Source organism: Pan paniscus, chromosome 5, assembly GCF_029289425.2.
Source record: "Pan paniscus chromosome 5, NHGRI_mPanPan1-v2.0_pri, whole genome shotgun sequence".
NCBI lineage: Eukaryota > Metazoa > Chordata > Mammalia > Primates > Hominidae > Pan > Pan paniscus.
The window spans coordinates 156,353,605-156,375,861 of NC_073254.2; the positions used below are offsets into that span (position 1 = coordinate 156,353,605).

At 38.7% G+C, this 22,257-nt stretch overlaps 1 protein-coding gene across 8 annotated transcripts in view; it reads right to left on the minus strand.

Annotated features, from left to right (window-relative positions):
• Positions 1-22,257, minus strand: part of MAP7 (microtubule associated protein 7) — a 210,833-nt gene that overhangs the window by 44,427 nt on the left and 144,149 nt on the right. For all 8 annotated transcript variants that reach the window (XM_055114154.2, XM_055114153.2, XM_034962921.3 and 5 more), the window contains 2 exons: positions 2,385-2,548; positions 1,438-1,555 (listed from right to left, as the gene is read on the minus strand). In XM_055114154.2, coding sequence (XP_054970129.1) covers positions 1,438-1,555; positions 2,385-2,548 — 282 coding nt within the window. The remainder of the gene's footprint in view (positions 1-1,437; positions 1,556-2,384; positions 2,549-22,257) is intronic.

Here is a 22,257-nt window from a genome sequence, read left to right on the forward strand (position 1 = left end):
ACATGCCACCATGCCTGTCTAATTTTTTAAAAGAATTTTTTGTAGAGATGGGGTCTATGTTGCCCAGGCTGGTCTTGAACTCCTGGCCTCAAGGGATCCTCCTGCCTTGGCCTCCCAAAGCACTAGGATTACAGGCGTGAGGTACTGCACCTGATCCTAGATTTTTAATTTTAATAAAGCAGTTATAAGAGATCTATAGAATGTTAACAATGAAAAAGAACAGAATAAGCAAACAAAAAGAGGTCCACAGTTATTTAGCTTAAAACTAAAAGTGGCAACAGCAGTAATGATTGACGGGGAAAAAAGCTAAACTGGAAGTACTTTGATTCCGGGTAATGTTTTTAGCTAAAAAACATTTTTTAAAGGTTTAATCCTGATATTGAAAAAAGAAATAAAAAACATAAATAGAAAACCAAAATGATTGTTTAAAGGGAAAGCAAACATTCCACATGTAATTACTTTATTTCAACACCTTTAAGTCACCTGAGTCATATTATCACACTTAAGAAACACTGTTCCAATCCCAGATCTACGTCTATGCGCTAGGATATTAAGCATGCGTTGATGACTAAGGTGGTGATGCTTCAGCTATTGATGCATCGGCCCTAGGTCTGAGGTGCTAGCTACAGGTCAGGCAATTGGCAATCACAGGGATGTCTGTACCAGCTTTTCTAGTACCACCAAAAGTTATGAAGTGGTGGTCCAGGCCTGCTAAATCGAGAGAGGAGAATGATGATTCAACAAAACCACCTGGAGACAGAATGTAAAACAATGATTTTTCAAAGTAAATTTAAAAAAAAAAGGTTATCAGATTCACACAAATAAAAAAATAAAAACTGACACACTATGTAAACTTCCAGGGGTATTGAATTTACAGTACAAAAATAAAACCTTTCAGTAGATCCAAATTTCAGTATGATTTTATGTCCATTCAGAAAGGAGGAAATAGCTTAGCCATTTACTATTTCTAGCTCAATAAACATATATATTTTCTTACAGAGCATTAGTGTTGCATATACTTTAGGGTCAGAATACATAAGCTCATAGTACTGATTCTGGTCAGTCAATATAACTATAATCCTTCCAGAGAAAAAGATAAAACTAGTTAACTTATTCCATAATCCTGAAACCCTAATGCAAATAGAAGACTAAAATAATGTAGTGTTGAAGCTAGCATGTTTATTTAGAAACACTACATAGATTTCTCCCTTTAAGGAATTTTGTAACATGAGAAAATTAGCCTGTGTTAAGGGAAAGAGGCCCTTACTTCTTATCTCCATCACCCTCTTATCCTCAAATAGTGAAAGATTCATTTAATTGTTGTTTAATTATTTCAGCAGGATTTTTGTTTCGCAAACATAGATTTAGAAGAAAGAAGGAAACACCCTGTTACTTTCAGGAAAATAAAGACTAATTTTCAAAGTGGTCACTGTTTACCTGCACTGTGGATGCTAGGGCTCCCATGGAGAGAGCCTCCCCACGACCAACGGTTATGCTTCTGTTTTGGCTTCTGGCTCCTTTCCATTGTGCGCCGTACAACAGCTTCGTGGCGTTCCTTAAATGGAATAGAAGAGCTGAGGATTAGATTCCAGCTGGTTGTTTGAAGCTTCTTCAATTTAAGGCAGAACGGAGTGAGGAGTACTACTTCAATTCCCACTCTACTATTCTTGATCTCTAGCTGAACTTCTATACCATAAGGTGAGACTAGTGTCAATCCGGGAGGGTCACTTTAGTCATTAGGTCCCGGTTCATAAAGCCCTTGGCGAACAACAGGCATTCAAATAAACGACCCTTACTACCAGGGTGTGTGTGATGCTTTCATGAACACATGTAAGCATGGTAGTGCAGATCTTAGCTTCAACTGACGCTTAACACATACGATACCATATTTAAAAAACAGTTCAGAATCTGAGAACATGGGTAACCCTGACCCCATGACTTATTGAGTTGTATGACCTTGTGTAACTTACCCACTCTGAGTCTAAATTTCTATTTTTATACAAACTGACATATAATGCACGCTAAAGGATTGAGTAAGGGTTAAATGAGATAATCTATGTGTAAATGTTTGCAAATGGTAAAGACTACAGAAACTCAATTACTTGGAGTGGTCTTAATACTCAGTACAGATGAATTGCACTTCAATAAGTTACAGGTTTGGACCAGAGAAATGGGCTTTTAAACTTTCTGTGGCAATAATAATCATCAGCCCATTCGCTACCTCTCATACCCTGAACTCCCTAGAAACTGTAGCCATCTGTAAAGCTGATCACTCTGAAACCATTTTGCTTTGCACCCTGCACCTGATTGCAAAGTTTCACAGGAAGTTTGCTGCATGTCTGAACTAGAGGAGCCACTCATATTCTTCCTGGGGGGCGGCTCACTTTGTCCTCCTCAAGTCTCTGCCTCCGCTTCTCCTCCACAGCAGCCCTCCTCCGCTCCTCCTTCTGCCTCTGCTCCTCCAACCTCTTCTTCCGCTCTTCCAGGTGCTTCTCGTAGTGCTGCCTGGCTCGCTCTTCTCTTTCTAACCACACTATTTCTCTTGCAGCTTTGGGGAGGGTAAAAAAAAAAAAAATAGAGGGAAATCAAATATAGGCAGGTTGCAAACTTGAATAGTTAGGGCTGTATTAAGTGGTCTACAATGAACGAATATGGGTTCTTTGGTTTTGTATTAACCAAGCATGGCCTTTGCTTCCCTCAAATTTCCAAGAAAAATGTATTACTGTTAATTTTTAGCATAATTTAATATGTTAACAATGAGGTTGAAAATGTACTGAATTCCACTCTTTGGGAATGCAAGCAGCCCTCTAGTTTGTATGTAGAATAAGGCATTAACCACATGCTCTAGTCTCAATCCTGAAAATCAATAGTACCATCTGTCTCTCTTTTTTATTATAAAACAATGTGATATCCTCCAGTCTATGACTACATTTTTTCCAACATGGCATTGGTTCTGAGTATTAAAAGGATTTGGGAGAAAATAATTAGTTGATGAAAGATGTCTGAAGTGCCTTACAGGTCTATCACATTGAGTCAGCTCAGGGATGGGAAGGACCGAACAAGCAGGTGGCCTTGTGTCTGAGGAGCTCACAATTTAGTTAGATAAGACTTAACCATATCAAAAGCTGGATGAAAAATACAATCCAAAATTATCATTCAACAATAGGATGCATTTTTTCTTCTTTATATAATACAGGTTCTTTCCTCATTTTAGGAAAAGATATGCCCCCTCAAATCTATTTCAATACGCTGCTTCCTTCAGCGGTAATAACTAAAAACATCTATGAGTTATTAATACTGTAGGCAAAAGGAAAAAATTCAAACAACATTCAAAGTGCAAATCTTGAGGACACTACATGGCATACAAATTAAAATGTTACTTTTTAAAAGAAAAAACAGGCCAGGTGTAGTGGCTCATGCCTGTAATCCCAGCACTTTGGGAGGCTGAGGGGGGCAGATCACTGGCAGTCAGGAGTTCGAGACCAGTCTGGCCAACATAGTGAAACAACATCTCTACTAAAAATATAAAAATTAGGAAGGTGTGGTGGCACGTGCCTGTAGTCCCAGCTACTCGGGAGGCTGAGGTGCAAGAATCACTTGAACCTGGGAGGCAGATGTTGCAGCAAGCCAAGATTGTGCCACTGCACTCCAGCCTTGGACGACAGAGTGAGACTCTGTCTCAAAAACAAACATTGTGCCACTGCACTCCAGCCTTGGATGACAGAGTGAGACTCTGTCTCAAAAACAAACAAACAAACAAACAAATAAAAGAAAAAACATAAATTTAGAAATATTTTGGTTTCCTCTAAATGTTTAATATTAAAGAATGCATTTCTGATACCATTAAATCTTTCCAAAGTTAGTCATTTGAGGACTAAATCTACTGAAAGTGATCGGAACTGACTTTATTTTAGGTGAAGAAAAGGAGAAGGACAGATTCAAGGTGAGTTTGTTCTCCTGGCATCATTCAGGGTGGTTTGTGGAGTGAACTGGGACTGGTTCTCCCAGCAGCTAGGCTACTAACTGGTGCTGAGATCTCAGACATGTCCATTTGGATTTTAGCTTTCTTTTGCTTAAAATGAGGACACTGGTCTTCAAGGTTCCTACCAATTTTCAAAGCTCATTGTTCTAAGGAAATTCTCAAGCTCAAGTTAAAAATTCACTTCAATAAAAAGCATATAGTATACACAATAAGTATTTACTGAATGACTGAAAAAATAAATACCACTGTGAGAACACACTTTAAAAGTTAAGAGAAGTAGAACATAATTCTGATACTTTCTTAAGATGCACTTACTTTGCTCACACACACTCGTGCACATAATATCTTTTGGATTTTCTACATGGGAATACCTTACTGGAAGGCTTTTAATGACATTAAACATTTTAAATCACTTAAAAAGGTGGATAAATTTTGACAGTGATAGCTTTTGTCAAAGCTTAAACAACACAAAATAATAAACGGTAAAACAACTGTCTTCCTCTAACCTGAGATTCTGTTATATTCCACCTCCAACTTTTTGACAATGTACACCATGCACCTTGTACCAAAGTACACTTACTGCTCTGCATCTTGCTCTTTTTGAGGCAGGGTCTCACTCTGTTGCCCAGGCTGGAGTGTAGTGGCACAATCATGGCTCACTGCAGCTTTGACCTCCCAGGCTCAGGTGATCCTCCCATCTCAGCCACCTGGGTAGCTGGGACTACAGGCGTGCACCACTATGCCTGGCTAATTTTTTGTATTTTTAGTGGAGATGAGGTTTTGCCATATTGCCCAGGCTGGTCTTGACCTCCTCAGCTCAAGGGATCCACCTGTCTTGGCCTCCCGAAGTTCTGGGATTACAGGCAGGAGCCACCGCACCCAGCCTGCATCTTGCTTTTTTTTTTTTTTTTTTTTTTTTTTTTTACTTAAAATGTATCTTAGAGACTTTTCTATATCAACACATGAAACATAAATCTAAGAGTCTTTTTAATGGCTATATAGTATCTTATTGTCTATATACTATATCTTATTTTATATAACCAGTTACCTACTGAGTGATAGGTTATCTAAGTTATTTCCAGTATTTTAAGAATTCAGACCCTGAGCAGTAACAATGTGCTGTCGTAAATCCCTATGTAGATGTGTGAGCATGTCCATGTAGAATAGCTGAATCAAAGGGAACATACATTTAAAATTTTGATAGATATTGTCATACTGTCATCTGTGGAGGTCATACCAATTTATATACCCACCAACAGTGTATGATGGTCATAGGCAGAAGAATCAGATGTGTACCTTGATATATGCAGTATGATAAATCTACTTTTTAACTTTTAGCCTTCAAACTACATAGTCTTTGAGTTTTATACCCCATTTTGAGGAAAATTTCAAATTCTTTGAGGACATTTATGAACATAATATTTTCCTCTCCTATAAGAGATCCAGAAGCCAAGAAGAGAAAATAAGAAATAAAGATGTTTATAAAATATTAAGAATATATTTGAAAGCTGGTAAGATAAATTTGTAAAATAAGAGTTAATTCACAAATTAATTTTTCTTAAATAATGTTTTCATCAGGCTTTCTGGCTTATTAATACGTGGCTCTATTTCTTCACTAAATTTAAACTCCTCTGATTTGTACAGTCCTATTTTGGCTTTAATATCCTTATTTGGCCTTCCTTCCCACTGCTCTCCAAAATAGCCTCTGCATTCTAATTAGATCCCATCTCCTTAATGCACCTCCCATCAAACCATGCTTCTCCCAGATCTTTGCCTTTGTTATTGTCCTGTTGGGAAAGCTGTCATCATTTTTTATCCAAGCAGATCCATGTTTTGAGAAGGCATACTCATAATTGTAATATGTCAGAATTACTGTTGGAACTGTGTGGGGGGAAGGGGAAAATGTCTAGTTCAAACGCAGATTCCAGAGCTCCACCTCTCATATTTAGAGGTGCTAATTCTAGGATGAGGCCCGGTAATTTGATTTTGGATAAATCTCACAGGTAGTTAAGACAAGTGACCCATGGATGGCATTTGGAGAAACGCTGTACTCTAAGGTCTTCCACAGAAGTGTCATCTCTTCCAGAGCTCACTGCTGATCTTGTGACATCTACCACAAACTTTAGCATTTCTTTTTTTCTATCTATGTATTTATCTATTTATTTTAGAGCCAGGGTCTTGCTCTGTCACCTGGGCTGGAGTGCAGTGGTGTCATCACAGCTCACTGCAACCTCAAACTCCTGAGCTCAAGCAATCCTCCTGCCTCAGCCTCCTAAAGGGACTACAGGTACATGCTACCACATTCAGCAAATTTTTTTTTTTTTTTTTTTTTGTAGAGATAGGGTCTCACTACATTGACCAGGCTGGTCTCAAACTCCTAGCTTCAAGAGATGCTCCTGTCTCAGCTCCCTGAGTGCTGGGATTACAGGCCTGAGCCCCAACGCCTGGCCTAGCATTTCTTATGTTCTGATATCTCTGCAGCAAAGGTAACTTTTTTTTTTTTTTTTTTTTGAGACAGAGTCTCTGTTGCCCAGGCTGGAGTCCGGTAGTGCAATCTTGGCTCACTGCAACCTCCGCCTCCCAGGTTCAAGCGATTCTCCTGCCTCAGCCTCCCGAGTGGCTGGGACTACAGGCGCGTGCCACCATATCCAGCTAATTTTTGGTATTTTTAATAGAGACGGGGTTTCACCATGTTAGCCAAGATGGTATCGATCTCCTGACCTCGTGATCCACCCACCTCGGCCTCTGAAAGTGCTAGGATTACAGGCGTGAGCCACTGTGCCCGTCCGGAAAGGAAATTTTTTTAAAGAAAACCTTTCCACCTGCAGGTGACTGATTTTTATTGAGCCTCCTTTTTAAAGCTTTTTAGTGGCTGTATGGTATTTCACTGTCTATGCACATTATTTTTTATAACCAGTTACCTATTGATAGGTTTAATTTTATTTTTTATGTTTTTTATTGACGTAGAATAACTGTGCTATTTATAGGGTACATATGATATTTTGATATATGCATACAGTATGTAGTAATCAAATCAGGGTATCTAGGATACCTATCACCTCAGACATTTATTACTTCTTTGTGTTGGGAACATTTCAAATCTTCTCTTATAGATATATCATATATGTAATAAATTATTAACAGTCATCCTATTGTGCTACTGAATACTAGAATTTATTCCTTCTATCTAGCTGTATTTTGTAACCATTAACAAACCTCTTTAACCACCCCCCCACCTTTCTGTTCCCAGCCCCTGGCAAGCACCACTCGACTCACTACCTCCATGAGATCACTTTTCTTTAGTTCCCATATATGAGTGAGAACATGCAATATTTGTCTTTCTGTGCTTGTCTTACTTCTAAGACAGTGACCTGGAGTTTTATCCATGTTGTTGTAGATGACAGTGTTTCATTCTTTTTTATGGTTGAATAATATTCCATCATATATATATATATATATATATATATATATATATATATATATCACATTTTCCTTATCCATTCATCCACTGATGGACACTTAGGTTACTTCTACATCTTGGCTATCGTGAATAGTCTGTTAGATATTCTGATTTCCTTTCTTTGGGCTATATATCCAGTAGTGGGATTGCTGGGTCATCCTGCAGTTCTATTTTTAGTTTTTTGAGGAGCTTCCATACTGTCTTCCATACCGGCTACACTAATTTACATTCCTATAGCAGTGTACTGGTGTTCCCCTTTCTCTGCGTCTTCATCAGTACCTGCTATTTTTTGTCTTTTTGATAATAGCCATTCTAACTGGGGTGCTATGTCTCATTGTGATTTTGATTTTCATTTCCCTGATAATTAGTGATGTTGAGCTTTTTGCAGATGCCTGTTGGTTATTTCTATGTCTTCTTTTGAGAAATGCTATTCAGATCATTTGCCCATTTTTAATTTGGATTTTTTTTTTTTTTGCGCTATTGAGTTCCTTACATATTCTGGTTGTTAATGCTTTGTCGAATAAATAGTTTGCATATATTTTCTCCCATTCTATTCACTGTCTCTTCTGTTGTTTCCTTTGCTGTGCAGAAGGTTTTTGGCTTCACGTAATCCTATTTGTCTATTTTTGCTTTCGTTGTCTTTGCTTTTGAGGTCTTACCCCAAAACTCTTTGTTCAGACCAATGTCCTGAAGCATTTCCCCAATGCTTTCTTCTAGTAGTTTCATAGTTTCAGGTTACATTGTAGTCTTTAATCCATTTTGAGTTGATTTTTGCATATGGTGAGAGATAGGGGTCTAGTATCATTTTTCTGCATATGGATTATCCAGTTTTCCCAGCACCATTTATTGAAGAGACTGTCCTTTCCCCACCGAATGTTCTTGGTACCTTTGTTGAAAATCAGTTGGCTGTAAATACATGCATTTATTTCCGAGTTCTCTATTCTGTTCCATTGGTCAATGTGTCTGTTTTTATGGCAGTACTATGCTGTTTTGGTTACTATAGTTGTGTAACCAGAGCTTAATATTTTGAAGTCAGGTCGTACGATGCCTCCAGCTTTGTTCTTTTTGCTCAGGATTGCTTTGACTATTTGGGGTCTTCTGTGGTTCCATATAAAGATTTTTTTTTTTTTCTGTTTTTGTGAAGAATGTCATTGGTATTTTGGTAGGAATTGCATTGAATCTGTAGATCACTTTAAGTATGGTCATTTTCACAATATTAATTGTTCCAATTCATGAACATGAGATGTCTTGCACTTTTTTGTGAGCTTTTCAATTTTTTTCATCAGTGTTTTCAGTTTTCCTTGTAGCAAACTTTTACCTCCTTGGTTACATTTATTCCTAAGTATTTTATTTTATTTTTATAGCTACTGTAAATGGGATTGCTTTCTTGATTTCTTTTTCCACTGGTTTGTCACTGAGTTATAGAAACACTGATTTTTTATGTTAATTTTGTACCTTGCAATTTTACTGAATTAATTTATCCATACTTAGAGATTTCTGGCGAAGCTTTTAGGGGTTTTTATATATAAGACCATGTTGTCTGCAAGCAGGGACAATTTTACTTCCTCCTTTCCAATTTAGATGGTCTTTATTTCTTTCTCTTGCCTAATTGCTCTGGCTAGAATCTTTTTGTGTGTGCTCTCCATAGTGCCTTTCAGAACTTGAACATATCCGAGGGTCTTAACAATTATTTTATAATTCATTGGGAACTACTTCCTGATTCATTCACCCATAACTGTTTGGTCCTGGGTAAATTGCTTAACCTCCCTATTCCTCAGTTTTGTCAGGTCAAGGTGTGGGTAAAAAGAGGATCTTTCTCATAAATTTACCATAAGGATTAACAAAATAATTACACATAATATGGTTAGAATACTTTTCTGCATGTAGTAAACATTCAGTAAATATTAGCTATTGTTGTTTTTGTCGTCATCATCATTATAATTTCAGTTTAGAAAATTAAAGGTAGTTCTTAAGGTTGTGCTATAAATCACAGTAGAGCTAGACATTATTGCAACAATAATTAGTTTTACCCCAAATAATCTTTTAAAGGAAGAATATTTCTTTGTCTATCCAACTGTTATTGAATTCCACTACTACTTTCTACCAGGAAGTGCAGATCCTAATGCAGTGCCTTCTTTAAACAGTCACACAGCAAATAGGCAAATTAAACAACACTTGCCAATTGCAGCACATGCTAGTGAGTGCAAACTTATTGCTAAATATAGGTCATGCAATATTTTAAATGGAAGGATAACAAAGTATTTCAATATTTTAATAAAAATAAAAAGTTAATTTATTCTAAGAGATTTAATACTTTAATACCCGGCCCTTCCACAAAAAGTTTTTTTTTAAAGGGAAAAAAACAAAGTTTAAAAAATAAGCTAGAAGGTGTAAAATCAAGCCTATTAGGGTTAAGAATTTCAGAATAGGTTAAAATATTCCCTACGGATAATGTTGAGGTTATGTATTTTCTCATTAAGAAATGATAATTTTGAATACACGAAAAAATTCAGCAACTGTTATTGACTGAATGTTCCCTGCCCACCTTGCCCCCACCCCCACCAAGTTCATATGCTGAAGCCCTAACCCCCAAGGTAAATACATTTGAAAATAGGACCTTTAGGAGGTAATTAAGACTAAATGAGGTCATAAAGATGGCACCCTAACCTAATGCACCCTAACCTAACAGATTCAGAGGAAATACCATGTGAGGACAAAGTGGCCCACTGGAAGCCAGGAAGAGAGCCCTCAACAGAAGCTGAACTTGATCTTGGACTGCGCGGCCTCCAGAGCTGTGAGAAAATAAATTTCTGTTGTTTAAGCTACCCAGTCTATGGTATTTTGTTATGGCATCCCTAGTAGATGAATACAACTCATTCAGTATTTAAATCATTAACAACCACTTAATTTCATAAAGAGGCAGCTCTGTAAAAGAACAGTAAGTCCAAAAAATGAACTGTGATTAATATTAACCTTTACTCTTCTGAAGTCACAATTTATCCCTGGCCTATGGGATCACATTATAAAATGAAGTGAAAATCCACTGTAGCCCGTGAAATACTGGACACTAACGAGTCAGTCCCATCCCTGACCTGCTGACACCAAGATATTTTAATGACACTGTAACAATATATCAGTACCATACGAAGGAGAAATCCACTATCAATCTAGACTCCATGTAGAAATACACAGTGATGCTGTACGAAAAGGAATTAAAAATGAAAAGCAGGGTACTGTGGTGGACAGAGGACAGTTTCTGGCTTCATATGAACTTGGGCCCACCCCCAGTCTTGCCACTTACAAGCTATGTGCCACTGAACAAGTAATGACTTCTGTGGCCTTGTTCCCCCAAGTTACTATGGCACCAACTTCCTGACAGGGCTGCTTTGTGGCTCACAGTAACATATGAAGCACTTAGCATAGTGCCATGTACATTGCAGGGATTCAATAAATGCAGATAATGACAGCCCTTACGATAATCAATAATTCCTGTCCTATTGCCACGTAGAGTGATATGGTTTGGCTCTGTGTTCCCACCCAAATCTCATCTTGAATTGTACTCCCATAATTCCCACGTGTTGTGGGAGGGACCCCGTGGGACATAATTTGAATTGTGGGAGTAGTTTCCCCCATATTGTTTTTGTGGTAGTGAATAAGTCTCAAGAGATCTGAAGGTTTTATCAGGAATTTCCACTTTTTCATCTTCCTCATTTGCTCTTGCCACCACCATGTAGGAATTGCCTTTTGCCTCCTGCTACGATTCTGAGGCCTCCTCAGCCACGTGGAACTTTAAGTCCAATTAAACCTCTTTTTCTTCCCAGTCTCAGGTATGTCTTTACCAGCAGTGGGAAAATGGACTAATACATACAGCATGCAGCTAACAGGAAGAAACTCAGGTAGAACAGTGAACTCAGTGCACTCATGGGTTGTGTGCAACACTCCACATGCCCCTGTCATCACATTCAGCAATCTAGAGTCCAGCCTGGTCCCTCTGAACAGGCTTACTTCTGTATCAGGGGAGCATATATTTTACTGCTGTATGAGAGAAAAGAAAAGGTGACATTCAGAGACTAGAGAAATATCATCACTTAACCTCTGAAATATTCAGACTTGTTGTCTCAGTTTCATACTAAGATATAGAAGGATTTTGGGTAACACTGGCTACCAGAATAGCCAGTAATATAATGAAGAGTCAGAAAGTGAAAAGTGATGAGAACATCTGAGTTTGGGTCTTGAGTCTGCTACTAATTCTGTGTGATCTTGGGAAAATTAGCCAAACTCTCCTACTTCTACATTAGAAAGAGTATACAAAATGATCTCCAAGATCTCTTCCAACTAACTCCCATGACTTGATTTTTTTGTTTTTACCTTTGAGGACATGTGTGGGATTACAATTAGATTCCTTTTCTTTTTCTTTTTTTTGTGAGACAGGGTCTTGCTCTGTAACTCAGGCTGAAGTACAATGGGATAGTAATGGCTCACTGCATCCTCGACCTCCCAGTCTCAAGTGATCCTCTGGCCACAGCTCCTGAGTAGCTGGGACTACAGGCACATGCCACCATGTCTGGCTCATTTTTTTTTTATTATTATTATTCCTTGTAGAGACAGAGTCTTGCTGTGTTGTCCAGGCTGGCCTCAAACTCCTGGGCTCAAGCAATCCTCCTGCCTTGGCCTCCCAAAGTGCTGGGATTATAGGCATGAGCCACTGTGCCTGGTCCAGTTTCCTTTTGTTTTCATTTTGAATGTTAAAATTTTAACCTTTATGCTTTATCTCAATAATTGTTGTGATTACTTATATTCAAATACATGTCATTTTCATATTACATGCTGACTGATATATGTGCTGAATAATAATTCTTTTTAAAAAGGAATCTAATGGCTTTACCTATGTTCATCAATTTTAGAAGGGAGTTGTAGAATAAAATAATAAGAACATCTAAAGATGGAAAAGTAAAAATATTTTGTAGGTCTTAGAGCATTTGTGTGGGAAATACTAATTAGTTTCATTTAATAGTCAAGAAACAGGAATGAAAATGTAATCATTAATAGAATGGAAAAGTTTAGCACACCTTTCAAATTATTAAAGATAACCATGGAATGAATGGTACTTACATCAAACAAACCCCTACCTCTACACCACCAGCCCTGCCCCTCCTACAAAAAAGTTTTTTTTTCTTTTTTTAAAAAAGGAGAAAATAGGCTGGGTGTGGTGGCTCACACCTGTAATCCCAGCACTTTGGGAGGCTGAGGCGGGCAGATCACGAGGTCAGGAGATCGAGACCATCCTGGCTAACACAGTGAAACCCTGTCTCTACTGAAAATACAAAAAATTAGCCAGGCGTGGTGGTGGGCGCCTGTAGTCCCAACTACTAGGGAGGCTGAGGCAGGAGAATCACTTGAACCTGGGAGGCGGAGGTAGCAGTGAGCCAAGATTGCGCTACTGCACTCCAGCCTGGGCAACAGGGCGAGACTCTGTCTCAAAAAAAAAAAAAAAAAAGAGTTGGGGGAAACAACATTTTTAAAAAAAAGCCAGATGGACTAAAATCAAGCCTATTAAGACTTTTGGAATGGGTTAAAAACAAAAACACCCAGCTATGTTATTTAAAAGAAACAAAACTAAAACAAAGCGTCAAATAACACTAAAATAATGAGCAAATGGCTATCAGGCAAATGAAAACAAAAATGTAATAACTGTGGGACTATTGCTACCAGAAAAAATAGAACTGAAGATCAAATGAGGACAAAGACCCAAAGAAGTGAAATGATGCTTCCAAGATCATCACATGGTCTAAAAGAAAACAGCTGGGATTTTCATTCAGCTCTGACTCGAAAGCTTGTACTCAGTCACTCTACAATATTGCCTCTATATTCACTTCTGCATGCTTCTAATTTCCACCTGAATTTCTCAGTCAGATCCATCATATAATCTTATTCATTATCTGCACATTCTTCCCTGCTCCAAACTGGAACTTTCTTTGTCTTCCGTATTCTGATAGCAGATTCCTGAGACCAAATGGTCTATAAAGTTAGTCACTTCAAGTCTTCCACAATGTTTCCCTCATGCATGGTGCACCCTAACTCAACACATCCATATAATTGGTCCCATCAATTGTTGTATCAGAATGATCTCTCAGCTGGGTGCAGTGGCTCACACCTGTAATCCTAACACTTTGGGAGGCCAAGGTGGGAAGACTGCTTGAGCTCAGGAGTTTGAGACTAGCATGGGCAACATAGCAAGACCCCCATCTCCACAAAAAAGAAAGAAAAATTATCTGGACTTGTTGGCACATGCCTGTAGTCCCAGGTACTTGGGAGGCTGAGGCAGAAGGGTCCCTTCAGCCCAAGAGTTTGAGGATGCAGTGAGCTATGATTGCACCACTGCACTCCATCCTGGGTGACATGTTTATTGAGGCACTATTCACAATAGCAAAGACTTGGAACCAACCCAAATGTCCATCAATGATAGACTCAATTAAGAAAATGTGGCACACATGCACTATGGAATACTATGCAGCCATAAAAAAGGATGAGTTCTTGTCCTTTGTAGGGACATGGATAAAGCTGGAAACCATCATTCTGAGCAAACTATCGCAAGGACAGAAAACCAAACACCACATGTTCTCACTCATAGGTGGGAACTGAACAATGAGAACACTTGGACACAGGATAGGGAACATCACACACCTGGGCCTGTCGTGGGGTGGGAGGAGGGGAGAGGGATAGCATTAGGAGATATACCTAATGTAAATGATGAGTTAATGGGTGCAGCACACCAACGTGGCACATGTATACATATGTAACAAACTTGAACGTTGTGCACATGTACCCAAGAACTTAAAGTATAATTAAAAAAAAAAAAGAAATCCTGTCTCTAATGTAAAAAAACAGAAAAACACAGAATGATCGCTTGAATCTGCTGTAGCCTCTCCAATCTTTTTACCACTACTTTAAACTCTCATTCCTTTCTCATGTCTCATTTCTAGTCTTTAACCACTTCAAATCCATCCTACACATTAGTCGTCTCAGAGATATCTTCCTCAAGAAACAGACCTGAAGTCATTGTCGTGCTTGAAAACCTGTTAGTTCTCCTACTGTTCCCTGTCCAACCCCTTGGATTGGCCATAGGATCATGCATCTTCACACACACCTCCTTCCCCCTGGCAAACTTCTGTCTTTCAAGTCCTAGCTCAGAAGCTCCTTCCTCTGAGGAGCCTTTCCTGATGACCACAGCACAGGAGCCCCATCTGCTAGCTGGATTCAGACTCCCTCATAGCACTTACACTCCAGACGGTAGCTACTCTGCTTTTATGTGTTTGTGAATTCTTCCCTATACACACAATGTCTAGTCTAGCAGATGGTTAAAATATGCTTGAATAAATGAACTAAAGAGTTAAAGGACAGAGTGATCTCCAAGCATAGTGTTTCACACTGGGCTTTGGTGACAACTCAAAGCCTTCTCAACTTGTCATTAAAAGCATTCAGTGGAGAGCTGCCTGATAAGAAGTGTGACCTTGGAGGATCCCCACAACACGGTGTTCCTGCACAGAGGGTCCTTCCCATTTCACCCTGTCACTGCACACAGTGGTGGGCTAATGGGGTTGAGGTGCTAGAATAGTAGTTACATAGGTGGAGATCAAGAGCTTTTCTTATATGTAGGCTGAATGATTTTTCAAATAAGAAAGGACTTACTGCCGGGCACGGTGGCTCACGCCTGTAATCCCAGCACTTTGGGAGGCCGAGGCCGGCGGATCACGAGGTCAGGAGATCGAGACCATCCTGGCTAACACGGTGAAACCCCGTCTCTACTAAAAATACAAAAAATTAGCCGGGTGCGGTGGCGGGCGCCTGTAGTCCCAGCTACTCGGGAGGCTGAGGCAGGAGAATGGCGTGAACCTGGGAGGCGGAGCTTGCAGTGAGCCGAGATCGCGCCACTGCACTCCGGCCTGGGCGAAAGGGCGAGACTCTGTCTCAAAAAAAAAAAAAAAAAAGAAAAAAAAAAGAAAAAGAAAAAGAAAGGACTTACTATCTCAGGGCTAGGCCTAAAGGAATGTTAGCCTTCACTAAAATAATGGAGTTTTGCTAAACAGGGCAATGGTTGTCCTTGGAATCTTTCTGTTACAGCCTTAACCCTAAGTACTTTCACTCCTCAAAGAATGTAGCCATTCTCTTCACCTGGGGCTGTCCTACTTAGCCCCACCCTAATGGATGAGGAGGCACAGACATCCCCCACCTCTCTCTGCTACGCCTTAGGCTTCTCTAATTCCAGGAATCTAAGTCAGTATTTGTGGAATCATATGACCTGCCATCCTCATCTTTATCACCGTCATCATCATGGTGAGATGTCGTCAGCTCTTGCTTCATGCTGACGCAAGTGATTTATAGGCATTGTCTTTGCAGCCACTCTATGAGGCAGACACTGCCATTAAACTTATTTTATTATGAGAAGTCTGAGATACAGAGGAGTGAAGTAACCTGCCCGATGTCTCACAACAAATAAGTGATGAAGTTGGCATTCAAACTCTGGATTGTCTGACTCTAGAAGCAAACAATGAGCCATTATGCTAAAAGGCATGAATTGGAACACCTTCCAAAGACCACAGCTCCTTCTCTGTACTAGCAAGAAAGAGCTGGGCATCCAAATGTGAAGGTCCTGATCTTCCAATGCCACTCTTAGCCTCTACCGTCATCTGTTTACAAGACCCCTTACTTTTCAGGTTTTAAGATTTTTTATCTTCACTCTTAAAGGCAAAGTAATTTGGGGAGAAAAAAATAATGGCTGCTTTGTCATAATGACTCATTTTATGTTCAGGCTTCAGCTTCTGCTTACCTAATCCATGCAGCAAGCAGCAATTATTCTTTCCAGTCCTGAGCCTGACTCATGATACAGCTGCTCTGTTATGTGCTAACATCCATATTCCTCTCACTAAGATGCATTTAGGTCCCTCAGCTGTTAACCTGCCTGACAGCCTCATGAGCTTTTGTACACTATATTCACTAAGTGACAATTTTAGGAGATGCAGATGCTGAGACTGGTAACAGATATGCCGAAGTTTATCCATTAGATATTTGGATTAGAAAGATTACTTCCCTAAAGCCTCCTCTGACCCCTTTTTTTTCCTGGACAGTCTCTAAAGAGGGAAGTCTCTTGTTAAAACCAACAGCCATCTGAATCAAATAACGTGAAGTATGAAATCAGGGGGAGTTTCACTCCCAATTCTAACCAGGAGTACAGCATTATTATTTACTAATTATTACTAACTTGCTATCAGCATTTTTGGGATGAACATTCTAAACCAGGTTGAAATGACCATTTATCTCTTGACCACACTCTTATTAGTACTGCCGTCACTCACTGAGTTGACAACACACTGAGATGAGAGAGAAAAAAAAAGAAGCACAGCAAGAAAGCTATGATTAGAAGGCAAAGGAAGCCCGATGAAATTATCTAGGAAAAAAAAAAAAAAGCCCCTCACATATAATTTAACCAAAGTTTGTTCAAAGGTTAAAACTTTTTATATTGTCTTATTCTTTCTAAAATATTGCTTTATGATATATCTTAGCTTTGAACTTAGCTACAAAACTCAATATGAATGAAATTATAGATTTGTAAGTTGACATTTTTCTTCAAGAGCTATGTCAGTCCATCATACAATCTCTTTCATGATTTTATAGAATCCCCGAAAGTACCAATTAGGAATTTGACTCTTCATATAAAAATTTTGGTTTCAGAAAAAGACTAAATAATTACATGTTTACTGAGTGCCTAGTATGTTCCAAGGCACTTAAACAAAACTTAAACACAATCAATACTCCAAACTTACTTGTTATTATCTTGAAAAAGGGAAGCTCTGTGTCTGCTCAAGCGTAGAGTACTGTTTGTGTGCTACACAGTCCTTAAATATTCTCTTGAACTTTCTTGTCGACATATTGTAGAACTATTAGTTTTATAATATATGAAGAGGAAAATTTAAGGCATATCCTAATAGATTATCCATAGATAATAGGATAGATCCATAGGAAAATTTAAGGACTATCCTAATAGATTATTTCTGTATTCTTGTTCACCTGAGAAAATGATTACTAATAAGAATTTAATACCTGTTTGACTGAACTATCATAAGGGCAGGTATTACATGATACTTTGGTAACGTTTTAACTAATATGCAATACCTCCTGCATTCATCTCCACTTAACATTAAACAAACAGTTGCTGGACATTGATTACGTGCCAAGCTGTTCTAGATACTAAGCTACAGAAATGAAAAAAAGACATAAATCCCTTCCCTTCCAGAGCTTATGTTCCGGGGCAGGGGGCCAACAGATAATCAACAAATAAGTAAAATATCTACATGCTTAGATGTTGACAGAGCTAGGGAGAAAAATAAAGAAGGTCTGGTTTGAGGGAGCTGAAAATTTGAGTAAGATGGTAGGAGAAGGCCTCGCTGAGAAGGTGGCATTTAAATGAAACCTGAAGGAGGAGAGGGAATGAACTATGTGGATTTCTCAGGAAAAACACTCTAGGTGGAGTGCATTTGGCTGTAGTGTTTAAGAAACAGCAAGGAACCAGCATGGCTGGAGGAGAGGGCAAAGGAGAGGACATTAGCAGGTAGCAGGGCTGAGCCATGGTAAGGGTTCTGACTTCTACTCTGCATGAAATGTAAAGACTTGAAAGGTCTGGAGCAGAGGCAGGCCTGGCAGGCCATATTGCAAGTGGGTCACTCTGGCTGCTGTGTTAACAGACTCTGTGGGAGGAGGAGGAAATGAGGACACCGGTTGGGAGCCTATTGCAGAATCCGGGTGAAAGATCTAGCTGTCTTGGGCCAAGGTGGCAGCAGTGGTGGTTGTGAGAAGTAGTTACTTTCTGGGTATGTTTTGAGGGTACAGCAAAGAGTATTTGCTGATGGATTGGTTATGGGATGTGTGGGAAATTTCAGCTAAGATGCTAGGTAATCTTGTTTGATTTTTTATTATCTTACTCCCTTCTTGGAATATAAATTCCAGGAGGTTATGAAATTTATTCTTTTCACTTCAATACTCCAGCATCCCTGGCTCAATACTATCTATGCTTTAAATATTATTGAATGAATACATAAAATCACACAAAATAGCTTAAAAGAGAGGGGGTTCTATTTTAAGCTCTCTGAATAAAAAATTTATATTGTTGCATAAATTCTATATACTCTGGTTCTAGTAATGGTTTCTGAAGAGAAATCGGTAACCAGGATCGATTCTAAGTTCATAAAGACAGAATTACTCTTAATGGACTCAAAGGATGGTAACTGATCAATGCCATAAAGTTTTCTCAAAGCAGATCTCAGAATCTGCTCCAACACTTACATTTTAACCACTGTTGAATGGGAGTCAACATAGCACCTATGCATCTTATGAATACTTCTATGAGGAAGGAGAATAACTCTTTCTCCATGACAACTGGATACCTGTCCAACTCCTAAAACTTCTGAAAATTCTATCACCCATAAACAAAGCACAAGGATCTCTCTCTACTTAACAGCATCACCACTAGTGGAAGAATTTTAACATGGACTGTGGTGATCCTGTACATACTAAAATCATGCTTAAAAAGCTAATAGGGGCTGGGTGTGGTGGCTCACGTCTGTAACCCCAGGACTTTGGGAGGTCAAGGCGGGCAAATCCCTTGAGGCCAGGAAAATCAGACCAGCCTCACCAACATGGCAAAATCCCATCTCTACTAAAAATACAAAAATTAGCTGGGCGTGGTAGCACATGCCTGTAATCCCAGCTACTCGGGAGGCTGAGGCACGAGAATTGCTTGAACCTGGAAGGTGGAGGTTGCAGTGAGCTGAGATCATGCCACTGCACTCCTGCCTAAGTGACAGAGCAAGACTGTATAAAACAAAAACAAAAACAAACAAAACAACAACAACAACAACAAAAGGGTAATAGGGCAGAAAAACAAAAGGGTGTATTAACGATTCCATTTTTCTGAGATCCTCTCAGTTACTTCCTTTGGCTAACTCATCACAATGTATTTTAAAAATAAAGTAAGTAACATTCTATTAAAAATTTTACCTTGCCAATTATGGCAGGCCCACACAATAAAAAGTACAACCACTGTGCTAATTTGTTACTAAATGGGATTATACATAGTGAAGTGTTTAGAACACTGCCTGGCCCATAGTTAGTGCTCAATAAATACTGTTTATCATTATTGCTATTATTTCACTGAAGATTGTAGAGTAAGCAAAATCAGCAAATATTTATTATGTGTTTTATACTTAGCACTGTGCCATGTTTTGGGATACAAAAAATTAGAGACCACAGTCATATTCTTTGGAAGCTTAAAATACATACCAGAGATACAAACCAGAGATAGAAAGTCTAAATAGATAAAAATTCAGTAGTGTATAAAACAGCAGTAGAATGTGAACTAAAATGTGATAGTTATGCAAGATATAGTATATAGTGAAAGGATGATAAATTTCTAAAAGGAGATTTTCTAGGAAGCCTTTAAAACAGAAGGACTGGCACTAATTGTGATACAGTGCTAGGAGTATAAAGAACAACAGGGCAGTAAATGTATTAGCCTCAACTAGGATAATGGCAGAGGCAGCCAATACAATGGCATAGACTCTTACCTGAAATAAGAGTCTGCTAGATTTCTGACTAAATGGATTCAGGGTTAGAGTATGTCAACTTCTACCTACCTACTGGGCTAGTTGATAGTAGATAGTTGAAGCTCCAGTTAGAGAACTAGGCTGAGTCCAGACTGACCACTGGGTAGCTACAAGTGGCCCAATATGCCAGGATGGAGACCAGTCAGTGGACAGTATTGGGCCAGCCAAGGAAGAGAGAATGTTTTATTCTGCAAAAGATCTAATAGCTAAGCTACTAGTCAGAAAGAACCTAGGGTCTCTAGCAGAAGCATCAAAAATGACGGAAATAAATAATGTGTTGGGGCCAAAAAAAACCAAACATTTGGTGCAATTAATTGGGACACAGAAATTACCAGGATGAGTCAGTTTTGGAGTGAAAGAAAATGAACAATTTAGTTGTACAGAAGTAGAGTTTCGGGAAACAGGCAGGCATCTACTGCCTTCCGAGTAGCTAGAAATGTGGAATCAATATTTAAAAAGGAGAGTGAACCTGTGAGAACAAATGAGATTCTCCACCCCACCCTTGGAAAACAAAAAATAAAAGCTTAGAAGAGAGATAGTGAAAAAGATGCAGAAGTCAAGAGAGAGAGTTTGAGGGGATAGAATCAGATGGAATAGGGTGGTTAGAGACTTTTCTACGTATAAAGCTTTTAAGGAAGAAAAATAAAGCTTTCAGAGTACAAGTGCCCAACGACAGAATAATCTCATACATGAAGAATTATGCCTGATTTTGTGAAAAACTGAAGGATAATGCAGAAAAAGCAGGCCACATGACATAATCCTACTATAAAAGCATCAAAGCATGACTCAGAGATTTAACCCACAGAAAGTTATTAATAAGTCCTTCCTGTTTGCAAAATAGTACAAACATGCCATACCACCAAGAACAAAATAATCAGACCTTTATTCTCCCTCTCTCTACCTTGCTTTTTAAAATACGTGGATTAAAACAATCTTTAATGATTTCAATGTTATTTTCAACCTACATCCAACAGTAAATAACCAATCTCCCTGGCTATTCATTTTAAACTTTACTTTGCCAGCATTTGTGGGATGGTGTCCGATTTTTTTTAACTTGAAAACTTTAAAGTTTGAAAGTTGGTAAGAGTTGACATTACCAACTGTTTTTTTTTGTTTTGTTTTCAAATTAAGCACAGTCCAAAGATTTCCTTAATATTAAGTGTCTGCTTTTAAACTTTTTTTCTTTTAAAAAAAATTTCCACTGCTGTTATAGCTTCTATAAAGCACAGTTCATAGACAGTTGATCAGGTGTGCCCTTTGATTTTTTTTGGTACTGAAGATTTTTTAGAAATCATCCTCACGTACTCTAAGGCACAGCTGAAATTAGATTTTTAAACGGCTCTTTTACAACTGTATATAATATATGCATGTATATTTGCATATATGCTCACTCCTGTATTTATGAAGATTGAAGGGAGCCTCTCAAGACTTAGTTCTAACTATGATGGTTTAAATGGAAAAAAAAATTGGCAAAAAGGCACTGCTCTAAAATGTAAAGAAAATAAAATTAATGCAAAGAAAAAAATTAGAATGGATATATTTTCCTTAAAATTATGACTCTGACAATTGAAAAAAGAAATGAGATTGAATTTTTAAAAATTATGATATTTAACATGGCAGGGGTAAGAATAAAGAGAAAAATGCCAGGTGTGGTGACGTGAGTCTGTAATGCCAGCTACTAAAGAGGCTGAGGAGGATCACTGGAGCCACGGAGGTCGAGGCTGTAGTGCACTGTGATCACACCTGTGAACAGCTATTGCAGTCCAGCCTGGGCAACATAACAAGATCCCATTTCAGAGAAAGAGAGAGAGAAGAGAGAAACTATGTATATCATATATTGGCTCACCAAAAAAGTTAAGCTGTAATAATAGAATAATACAATCATCTAGATATAATATATGTAACATATAATCATATAATAATCTGAAAAGCATGTTGGGTCTCTCAGCAAATGCCTTTTTTCCACCTGTTCTTGCATATTGCTGTATAATGCCTGCTCTTCTATCCCTTTGAAAGGCTCCTTTCGTCCTTTAGTTGGGAACTTGGGTGGCACCTGGCAGAGCCAGGCTGGTTTAGGCACCTCTACAGGCTCTCAATGCCCCTGGCGCATACCCACTCACAGTGGATGCATTGCACTGTGACATTAATAGTTGCTACTT